The following is an 11352-nucleotide window of genomic DNA, read 5'->3' as shown; positions in this document are numbered from 1 at the left end:
GGACCACCAGGAGGCCCTTGCGAGGGGCAGGGGCGTAGGCCCAGGTGAGGCGCACTTGCTCCCAAGTGTTTGATTCCTCACGCCCCAGGCACACACAGGCGCACTCGGTTCCTGATTCGATCCCCCCCTGCACAGGCATCACACACACACACACACACACACACACACACACACACACACACAGAGGCGCACTTGGTTCCTGATTCGATCCCCCTCCTGCACAGGCATCACACACACACACACACACACACACACACACACGGTTCCTGATTCGATTCCCCCCTGCATAGGCATCACACACACACACACACACACACACTCGGTTCCTGATTCGATCACCCCTGCACAGGCATCACACACACACACACACGGTTCCTGATTTGATCCCCCCCTGCATAGGCATCACACACACACATACACACACACTCGGTTCCTGATTCGATCCCCCGCCCACACACACACGGATTTCAAGCACTGAACCCGGACTCTCCGCAAACATTTGCCCAGCAAAGAGCTTCTCCCCGGGGAGCAGCAGGTGAGCGGGAAAGCACAGCCTGGGGTGTGGCCGTTCCTTCACACCTGCCTGAAGGGCCTGTTTGTTTGTTTGCTTCTCAAAGGCCTTGAAACAAGGCTGGGGGGGCGGGTGCACCTCAAGGGGGCCCTGGGGGCCCTGCCCAGCCCGTGTGGAAAACTCCCCCGATGAAAAGCAGCCCCTTCAGCCCCGGCCTGAGTGGCGGGGCCCCAGTACCCAGGGCAGGAGCGTGTGAGGAACATGGGGGGGGGGGCGATCCCGAGTCGGATCCCCGCCCCTGCCCCCAAAACTGCTGCGCCCAAGAGCTGCAAGAATCGGGGGGCACTGAACTGTCAGGCCCGCGCCTTCCAGAGTGACCGACCCCCAGGCCTCCTGCGCACGCGGGGCGCGACCCCGACTGATCTGTGCAGACACCGGCTGCGCCGACCGCTGCTTTCACCGGCGTCAACGAGGGGTGCGAGGAAGGTGGGCTCGGAAAGGTGCCCCCCCCCTTTGCTCGACCACCTCAGCCGCCTGCGCTCGGGGGACGGCCGGGCTGGGTAGAAGCTGGCCCCGCGGGCACTGCGCTCGGACCCGCGGCCTTCCCGGCGGAAAGTGGCCTCGGGGCGAAGTCACGAAGCAACTCGAGTTTTCAGTGACACTCACTTGCTCCGCGGCCGGGGCGAGGGCACAGCGGGGAGGGCGTCTGCCTGCGCGCGGCGACCGGGCTCGACGCCCGGAGTCCCGGAGGGTCCCGAGCACCGCCAGGAGCGACCCCTGAGCACCGCCGGGTGTGACCCAAAAAGCGGGGAAGAAAAATAACGTCACTGCGTCTCCTGTGCTCCAGGCTCTGAGGAGCCGCGGGCGGGCTCGAGAGACCCCGGCCCCGTGCCCTGGCTCGGCCCGGTCGTCTCCTCTCGAACCCTTTAGATCCCACAGAGCGTCACCCCCGCCTGGCTCCCCCCGCGGCCGCAGAGGGTCCCGGGACCCCCGGAGTGGCCCCCGACCCCAAGCCAGGCACCCCGTGAGTGTCCCCCCCACAGACACCCCCACCAAGGAAAGCAGGGGGAGGGGTGCCGCGCACAGACCCCCGCACGGCGCCGCCGCCCCCGGGCCCGGAAGCCGCCCCGCCCGCCCCGGAAGTGCGTCAGGCCGCGCGCGCGCGCCGGGCCCCGGAGGCTCGGCCACATCCGGATTCCGCGGCGGCGGCGGCGGCGGCGGCCTGGGCGCTCGCACATGCGCGACGGGCCCGCGCGCGCCTCTCGGCGGCCCCAGCGCGCGGCGTCCCGGCGGCGGCGGCGGCGGCGGCGCGGCCCAGGCGGCGGCAGGCGCAAGATGGCGGCGGCGGAGGCGCAGACGCCGCGGGACGCGCCCGAGTAAGCGAACGCCCGTCGGGAGCCTTTGTCTGCCCTCCCCGGGGCCCGCCGAGCGGACACGCCCGGCCGCGGGGACCCCCCCAGCCCTCGGGGTGACCGCCAGCCGCTTCCGAGTCGGCGCCCGCAGTGCGCGGACGGCGGCGCCGCGCGCCGGGCCTCAGGGCGCCGGGCCTCAGGGGGCGCCGGGCCTCAGCGGGGTCGGGCCTCAGGGGCGCCGGGTCTCAGGGGGTGCCGGGCCTCAGGGGGCGCCGGGCCTCAGGGGTTCGGGCCTCAGGGGCGCCGGGCCTGAGGAGGTTGGGCCCTGAGGAGCGGCTGGCCCTGAGGAGACTCGGCCCTGAGGAGCGGCTGGCCCTGAGGAGACTCGGCCCTGAGGAGGCTGGGCCCTGGGCGCGCCGGCCTGAGGGTCGGCCCTGAGGTGCGGCGGGCGGAGTCGGGCCCGGGCCGCCCGCAGACAGACAAAGAGGCGCCGGGGCCCGGGGAGCTGCCCGAGAGGCCGGGGCGCCCGCAGATGTGGCCCCGCGGCGCGGCCCTCGCCGGCCTGGCGCGCGGGTCCCGTGCGCGGCCCCCCAGCCCCGGGGCGAGGCCGCCGGCAGCGTCGGGGGGATCCTAGCGGGGTCCCCCGCGCCCCCCGAGCTGTTGGCTCGGTTCCCCGGCGGCTCGCGCCGTCTGTGGGGCGCGGGGGCCACGCGGGGCGCCTCACCGCAGCGGCCCGCACGGCGGCCCCGGCCCTGAGGCGCGGGCGGAGGCGGGAGCCGTGCGGGTCGCTCCGGTTTTCACTCCGCTGCGCCCGCGTCGCTTCTGGCGCGATGCGCGGCCGGTCAGGCAAAGCGGCCTCGTTCCTTCGCCCCTGGGAGGCGGCGGCGGCGGCGCTCGGCCCGCCGTGGGCCCGGGTCGGGGGTGGCTCCCGAGGAGAACCGCCGAGAGTGCTCGGGAGAAGTGGGGGAGGAGGTTAATGACCCCCGTGGCCGGGGGGACCCGGGTGGCATGAGGGGCGAACGCTGCGCGCTGCACCCCACAGAGCAGGAAGACACGCGCCGAGCGCGCCCGCGTGTCTGTGCTTAGAGTTGGCGCGCGGCTCCGCTCTCCTGTGTGGCCTGAGGGGGCGTCCCGGTTTCAGTCGAGTGTTTGTTTTAGTGACAAAGTGCTACAGACCATGTTTGTTGTTGTGTGTGTGTGTGTGGGGGGGGGTCAGGCAAGTGTAAGCGCAGGGCGCGCACCTTGCCACTGCGCCGTCCGTGATCGGGAGAATCTAAGTTCTTGACTGAAGTGTTGATGCCGTTAGTCACCGCTGGGAACCGGCCGGGGAGGCCGTTGGGTGCCCTAAAGCTTTAAGTTGATGATTTCCCTGGGGTGGGCACCAGAGCGGAGGGGCCTGGGTGCATTATGTTGTGCCCTTGAGTCCCTCGCCCCCTCTTTGGCCTCATCAGATCTCGGCTCTTGACTTTCTGGGACTCTTGCATGCTGGGTGGGGGCTGGCGCGGCCCCGGCCCCTTGTTGATCCCCAGGATTAAAGTTGACCTTTAAAGTGGAGCTTCAGGTGTTGTAGCTTCGTTAACAGCGACCTGCCATTTCTCGAGAAAACGTTAAATCACGCAGGAAACAGTGCTCGCTTGGGCATAGCTCCATCATGCAGGGGCTTTGTGCTCTGTGCTCTCGGGAGCTAGATTTTCTTTGGAAAGAAACTGTCTCTCGGACGGAAGTAAACACTCACAAATTTTAGGTTTCTAGCTCACTGGAAGACTTAGAAGTTCTCTCAAACCGGGCAGGGAGCTGGCCGAGGAGACTGAAGTATGCGCTTACTCTCATACGGACGGAGCCCAGCAGCGCCCGTCACCTGCTGGCCTCTCCCTCCCCAGCCCAGCACAGATGCTCAGAGACCCTTCTACGGGCCTGATGGAGTGAATCACCTGGGGCGTGGGTTCTGAGGAACAGGATCTTGCGGGCGTGTGCGCTGTGAGGCAGTGGTCAACCCTTCCAACCCAGCGTGTTTGCTCTTGAGAGACCGAACCCAGCCAGCAGCGCTTAGGTACCTGTGAACAGAGTGAGGTGGGATGATCGGGGCCCTGGGTTAGAGCAGTGAGGGGAAGATCAGAGCTCACGGAGGAGCTTGTCCTGTGGTGCTGGTCGTGCCCTTGGGGCCTCCCCCTGCAGCAGGAAGCAGTCAGGCTCTCCTAGAGGAGCTCGGCTGTGATGGTCTAAAAGCGTCCTCAGCCTGATGGAAGAGCTCTTGACTGGTGGGATGTGGTGCCAGCCTCCTGCCTTCGTGCCTCAGCTGTGGCTTGTCTCCCCGGCCCGGCCCGGCGGGTGGACACCGTGGCCGTGCAGGAGTGGCTTGTTGGCAGCCGCATGCTGCTCGCTGCTACAGCATTCTGCAGTGCTGTGGGCTGGGCCGAGGCCCTGCGTGGACTGGCCCCGGAGGCAGCATTCTACGTTGTAGTTGGCTCTTGAATCCAGGCCCCTTGACAGTATTCCTTAAAATAACACGCGGGGCCTCAGCCCTGCCGGGCTCCCGGCAGAGTCGTGAGTAACGTATCCAGTGTCTGCAGTAATAATAGCCTGCCGCCTGCTCGGCACCCTCCCAGGACTCTGCCTTAACTGTCTGCAGTCCTTGCCGTGAGCTGAGGCGGGCTCTTCGCTCAGTAATGACTGGTGACTGCAGCTAGCAGGTTTATCTTGCCTGAGGCCACAGTTGTGTGGCTAGAGCTTGGGCCGCGGAGTCTGGCTCTGAGCTGCTTGGGGGCAGTGCTGGCCGCACCTGCCACAAGGGCGTGCAAAGATCCTGGGACACTTTATGGTTGTTGGTAAAAAAAAGTAGGTTTCAGAGGTGCGTCCATGAATGTGGGAACTCCTGAGTTAAAGGAGCAAAACCTTCTTCCTGTTGCCAGGAGCAGCCTGGGGCCTCGACCCACCACCAGGCCACATCTTGGTTTCAAAATGCTTCTGTTTTCTCGACTTTTACAAAGGCTTTCTGGGGGTTGGAGAGAGTGCAGGTAGGACCGTGCTTGTGTGTGGCTGACTCTCTGGTTTCCAGCATCCCATCTGGGCCACAGGCCACAGCAGGGGTAAGCCCTGAGCACCGTTGGGTGTAGCCCAGAAAGAAAACCAGAAAAACTTTATGCCTATCTCCGATCTAAACTAATTCAACTGTTCTTGAACTTCCTTCTCTAAATTCAGGAAAATAGATAACACACGTGCTTTCTGGGTTGTGGGGTGGGAGATAGGGGTGGAGAGGAGGCCTCGGCCCGGGCCAGGAGCAAGCCTCTGTCTGGTTGCTTAGCTGATCGCCCCTCCGTGTTAGCAAGCTGTTGCCCTTTTTAACACAAAGATCCTCTGCGTCCTTTTCCCAGTCTGAGAAAAGTCTTACCCAGTGGGCACTGTTAATTAATCCTGCTAGAGAGAAATCCCTGACCAAAGCCAGAGTACAGGAGAACAAGCTTCCTCTGCAGTGCCCGGGGCCCAGTGCCAGAAATAGACAGGTGGTTTAAATGGCCCCGATCAGGGCAGGACCGTGGGCTGCATGTCCCCACTGCTGGCCGCGGGTAGCTTTTCAGAGACCTCTCCCCCCCCCCCCCATGGTCCTGGGCTGGCCGGAAGGCTCATGAATTCCTCTGCCTGGGAATAGCATTGTGGTGGCCCAACCAGCAACAGCCGGGCAGTGCCTGGGTAGGCCTCTCTGGCTCCCAGACCCACCTGCTCTGCTTAACCTGGCCTGGCGCGTCCTTGGCAACACTCCTTTAGAGTTGCGCGTACCTGCTTCGGGTGTAACTGCTTTTGGTCGCTTCCCCCCCTGCTATCGAGTACTGGGGCGGGGGGCAGCTGGGGATGATGGTGATGGAAAGTGCACAGTGGTGAGGGGACAGTGTTGGAACATTGTGTGACTGAAACCCAGTCGTGAACAACTTTGTGACTGTGTATCTCAAGGGGGTTCAATTAAAAAGAAAGAAGTGCCCCTTTCCCCTTTCAGGCTATTCCTTCCTTACCGTCTGGGACTTTAGTGGCACCTTTTTGCCTGTTATTTGTTGTGGGGTTACTCCCTGGCTGTTTTGTGTGACTGTATGGTCCTGGGGACCCAGCCCAGCCTCTTCACGCAGAGTGCTTGCTTAGCCCTTTGACCTCTCCGACCCTGCTTCAGTCTTTATTTCCTTTATTTATTTATTTATTTATTTTTGCTTTTTGGGTCATACCCAGCGGTGCTCAGGAATTGCTCCTGGCAGTGGTTGGGGGACCATATGGGATGCTGGGGATCGAACCCGGGTCAGCCGCGTGCAAGGCAAACGCCCTCCCCGCTGTGCTATCGCTCCGGCCCCCTTTATTTCCTTTATTTTAAGCTGTGACCCTTGCCCCTTATCTCCCACCAGAGTCCTTGCTTGGCAGATGGCATAGGTTTTTCTGTGATCTCTTCTAGGAGATATTTTCCTCGATCATCTTTAGATTTGGGGGGAGGGAGCACTCTTGGCAGTGCTCAGGGATCACTCCTGACACTGGGCGATCCTTCTGTGTTCCCATGATGCCCTGATTCCAGTCTTTGATCAACTTTTCCCTTGTTCCCCCTGCACTGCAGTTCCCCAGAGAGCACACAGACATTTGTCTTGTATGGTATTGTGCCTGGCCTGGTGCTGTACATGCAGGAGGTAATTTTTTTTTTTTTTACATCAAAAGATTAAGAATATTGGGGCTGGAGTGATAGCACAGCGGGTAGGGCGTTTCCCTTGCACCCGGCCGACCCGGGTTCGATTCCCAGCATCCCATATGGTCTCCTGAGCACCGCCAGGAGTAATTCCTGAGTGCAGAGCCAGGAGTAACCCCTGAGCATTGCTGGATGTAACCCAAAAAGCGCAAAAAAAAAAAAAGATTAAGAATAATTCTTAATTGTAAGGATCTATTTGTAGTGTAGAGTGCAAACAAGAAAAGCTCAGGAATATATAATTAAAGGACAAATCTATGTCTTTAAAAGTCATGTGATTGATTGCCTGAATCCAAAGAATTTAAGTATTTTGATCTCATTCTAGGGTGTGATGTTTCAGCGTCCCGTTGAATAATGCACCTCGTGTTACCGGCAGCTTTCTGAGCAGCACGGACTTGGCAAAATAGAATATAAGACTCCACATAGCCCAAACATTTAAATGTAGAAGCCACCCACCCTCCTCCCTTAATTGAGTTAAAATGTTTTTGCTTAGCATCTGTTGCTATGAACGTTTGGGGGAGCTAGCCGCAGTTGAAATTCAGGTTAAATATCTGCTGAACAAAGCCTGGGGTAGATCATAAGTTGCTGGTACTGGACTATTCTTGACTTGTAGAAGGTCCTTTGATGTGATTCAGTTCGATCTATCTGGTCGCTTGGGGCGGCTCCATGCTGAGTGCTCACTTCTTTGACTTGGGCCCCCTGGGCACTTGTGATTGTATTTACACAGCTGACTTTAGCTACCAGACTTTAATCTGGGTATAGAGCAGTATTGGTCACAAACAGTTTTTTAAGGTATGCTTCTGAATTTCTACTAAGAATAATTACTTTAACCTCCCTATTTTGTGATTCCTTTAATAATGCTTGCAGTATTTGAGTCCGACCACTAGAAATAAAGTTCACTCACTGTTCAGCCCATCATATATCTTTGATGGGCCTGTCATCCTGTATCTTTAAAATGAAGTGCTCGAAGCTGGTATGAAAATAATGCAGTGACTGATGAGCTTCCGTGTATTTGCTCTGGGGAGGGGAGCGGTATTGGCAGGGAAATAGGGCACTGGAGATGAGGTTGCACTCTTGACCACAAAGCCACATCCCGGACCCTCATTGCTCTTAGTTTGTTCTAACTGAATGCTGGGTAAATGAAACACTTTTAATCAGTGTGTGATCCTTTTATAGGCTGGATGATGCTGATGATTCTGAAAAGAGCATGAATGAAGAAAATGGAGAGGTCTCGGAAGACCAGTCTCAGAATAAGCACAGTCGCCACAAAAAGAAGAAGCATAAACACAGAAGTAAACACAAGAAACATAAACATTCCTCAGAAGATGACAAGGATAAAAAGCATAAACATAAGCATAAACATAAGAAACACAAAAGAAAAGAGATTATTGATGCTTCTGACAAAGAAGGGATGTCTCCAGCCAAAAGAACTAAACTTGATGATTTAGCTTTGCTGGAAGACTTGGAGAAACAGAGAGCCTTGATCAAAGCAGAACTGGATAATGAATTGATGGAAGGAAAGGTCCAGTCTGGGATGGGGCTCATACTCCAGGGCTACGAGTCTGGCTCAGAGGAGGAGGGCGAGATCCACGAGAAGGCGAGGAACGGAAATAGGCCTAGTGCTCGATCCTCAAGTACGAAGGGGAAGCTTGAACTCATGGACAATAAAAACAGTATGAAAAAACGAAGTAAAAGCAGATCCAAAGAACGGACTAGACATAGGTCTGATAAAAAGAAAAGTAAAGGAAGTGTGGAAATAGCGAAAGAGAAGACCACCAGGAGCAAGTCAAAGGAGAGGAAGAAGTCCAAAAGTCCGTCCAAAAGAAGTAAGTCTCAGGACCAGGCAAGGAAGTCCAAGTCTCCTGCCCTGAGAAGGAGATCTCAGGAGAAAGTGGGGAAGACCAGATCTCCCACAGACGACAAAGTGAAGGTGGAGGATAAAAGTAAGACGAAAGATAGAAGAAAGTCCCCCATCATAAATGAAAGTAGAAGTCGGGATCGGGGCAAGAAATCTAGGTCCCCAATAGACTTAAGAGATAAATCCAAAGACAGGAGGTCACGGTCCAAAGAGAGAAAATCAAAACGATCTGACTTAGACAAGGAAAAGAAGCCGATTAAGTCTCCCTCTAAAGATGCTTCTTCTGGGAAGGAAAATCGGTCCCCCAGCAGACGGCCTGGTCGTAGCCCGAAGAGAAGAAGTTTGACTCCGAGACGAGACAAGTCAAGAAGAAGTCGCTCCCCTCTTCTAAACGACAGACGGTCCAAGCAGAGCAAATCACCTTCCCGAACTCTGTCTCCTGGGAGAAGAGCCAAGAGCCGGTCCTTGGAGAGGAAACGGAGAGAAGTAGAGAGGAGGCGACTGTCTTCTCCCAGGTAACTGACTCCCCACCGTGCCCCACTGCTCGCCCGCTCCTCCCCCTCCCCCTTCCTTTGCTGGTGCTGTCCAGCCATGCAGCCCACCCTGGAGCAGAAACTCCAGCTCGGAGGTACAGAGTGGGCCTGGCATGAGCTGTACAGTTGTTCTGGTGCCGTACCTGGCAGTGCTCAGGGACCATTCTGGGACAGGACCTGGTAGCCATGGGCCAGGCGAGTGTCCTGACCTTTACTATATTTTGACCCTAAATCTTTCTGAGTTGTTTTGCCACTCCCAGCTTGGTGCTTATGCCTTGTGCCCTGCAGTGCTGGGACCATCTGCTTCCTGGGATTGGATCTGGGGCCTCCTCTGTGTGCAGAGCCTGCGCACAGCCCACTGCTGTCTCGGCCCAAGTGCGGACAGTGTGCTGGCCATTCCTTTCCGCGGGCTATGTTGGACTTTGGTCAGAGGATCTTAGTCTCGAGTTGGTGATTTATAATGGTTGAATTTTTAAACCTAAAAACTTGACAGGATCAGCATCAGCTTTTCTCTCCCCTCAGATTCATAGATACTAATTTGCAGGCTCTAAGTCCAGGTAATGTGGCAATAAACACGTATGCCTGGGGATTTTTCTTGGGGGTGTTGTAGAGCTTGGATTATTTGTTGAGCAGTATAGACTGGAAAGAGAAAACTACAAGTTGTAATCTGTCCATTCTTTTGAATTAGCATTCTAGTGGTATACATTGGACCTTGAAAGTGTTTGGGTTTTGTTTTGTTTTTTTCCTGTTAACTGCTTTTTAATATGCTTAATCTCATTGTTGGAAATGATGAGAAAATGGTATAGGGAATTATTTTCAGGCTGGAGCAATACTACAACAGGTAGAGTGCTTACCTTGCCCTTGGCCAACCTGGGTTTGATTCTTGGCATCCCATGTGGTCCCCCAAGCATCTCCTGCTGTGACCCCAAAGCAAGGAAAAAGAAAATTCTTTTCTTTTGGAACCAGAGCAGGGTAAGGTTTTTGTCTTGCATGCAGACAACCCTGGTTCGGTTCCTGCATGACTCCGAGCACCACTGAGTGTGGGAGTAACATAGTTGAATGCATCTGGCCTCTTCGTTCTTACATATTCTTATGGTTACTTATAAGTTATTAGGAAATGAACGAATGATTTCTGTTGTGGACTAGAAAGCATAGAGGGAAGAAGTGGGGGAGGTTTCGGTCTGCTTCTAAAAAAGATCTTCATAGTTACTGTGTGAATTATCAGCCAGGGTCCCTTAAACGGATGTTGCTTTGGGCCTGAGAAATGACACAGGGTGGCCATCCTACCTTGGATAGCACCGACCTGGTGATCCCCTAAGAGTTGCCAGACTGGCCTGGTGGATCCCCCTTCTCGACCCCTCCCCCACGGGCCCTCTTTGGACTGCCAGCGTAGTTAGCTGAGAGCTTCCCGAGGGCCACAGGCCGCCTGGTCCCCACTAGGGAGGAATCCCTTTGGAGGATGCTGGGTTTTGTTCTCTTTTGGCCACACCCGGCAGTGCCCTGGGATTACTCCTGACTCTGGGCTGACAGGTCTCCTGGTGGGCTCAGGGAACCTTGTGGAGTGCTGGGGATCGTCCTGGGTGGCCACGTGCAAAGCAAGCGCCCTCCCCACTTGCTGTACTACCTCTGGCCCCAGGATGCTGCTTTTATGGTAGGTAAAGAGAATCAAAGAGTTCTTGCCTGTGCACTATTTCATTTGAATACTGCCTTTGAGTTACAGTTCTTAAGTTGACCTTGAGGTTTGATTATTTTCAGAGAGTTCCAAAAGTGTTTTCTGCGTGCTCTACGCTGGCCCAGAGGGATAGTGCAGGGGCTGAGAGTTCCTGCCCCTGCTTCAGTCCTGGGGGGTCCTGCTGTCCTGTCTGGGCCTGGCAGAACCCAGAGCTCTCGTTTAAAAGGCCCTGAATCTGGGCCGGAGCGATAGCACAGCAGGTAGGGCGTTTGCCTTGCACGCGGCCGACCCGGGTTCAATCCCCGGCATCCCATATGGTCCCCCAAGCACTGCCAGGAGTAATTCCTGAGTGCAGAGCCAGGAGTAACCCCTGAGCATTGCTGGGTGTGACCCAAAAAGCAATAAATAAATAAGTAAATAAATAGAAGGCCCTGAATCTGTGACTCCGTAACAAGCCCAAGTCTCTCCACGAAGCGTGTTCGTTGGGGGGTTCTGGTCTCAGCTGCCTTCCATCTGAGAAGGGACCTCCTCCGAGGTCAGCAGTCCCCACCCAGGGTCCAGGCCAATAGTGGTCTGAGACACAGGCTGCTTTCTGTTTGTTCCCTTCAGGAATATTTCTAGAGAGGGCCATTGAATGGCTCGTTCCCCCTGAGAAGGGGGTGGTAGCCAAGAAGGTTTGTGAGCCTCTCTATTGGAGAGTTGTGTTTGCAACAACTTT

At 56.7% G+C, this 11352-nt stretch overlaps 1 protein-coding gene across 5 annotated transcripts in view; it reads left to right on the top strand.

The window, feature by feature from the left end:
- Positions 1-1768: 1768 nt before the first annotated feature.
- The window catches only part of PRPF4B (pre-mRNA processing factor 4B), a 29051-nt gene continuing 19467 nt past the window's right edge, over positions 1769-11352 (top strand). For all 5 annotated transcript variants that reach the window (XR_008628491.1, XR_008628490.1, XR_008628489.1 and 2 more), the window contains exons 1-2: positions 1769-1887; positions 7748-8944. Coding sequence is in view for 1 of the 5 variants with exons in the window: in XM_055125942.1 (XP_054981917.1) it covers positions 1847-1887; positions 7748-8944 (1238 nt within the window). In the remaining 4 variants the exon portion in view is untranslated. The remainder of the gene's footprint in view (positions 1888-7747; positions 8945-11352) is intronic.

This window comes from Sorex araneus, chromosome 2, assembly GCF_027595985.1.
Source record: "Sorex araneus isolate mSorAra2 chromosome 2, mSorAra2.pri, whole genome shotgun sequence".
In the NCBI taxonomy this organism is placed as follows: domain Eukaryota; kingdom Metazoa; phylum Chordata; class Mammalia; order Eulipotyphla; family Soricidae; genus Sorex; species Sorex araneus.
This window is presented reverse-complemented; position numbering and strand designations above follow the sequence as displayed.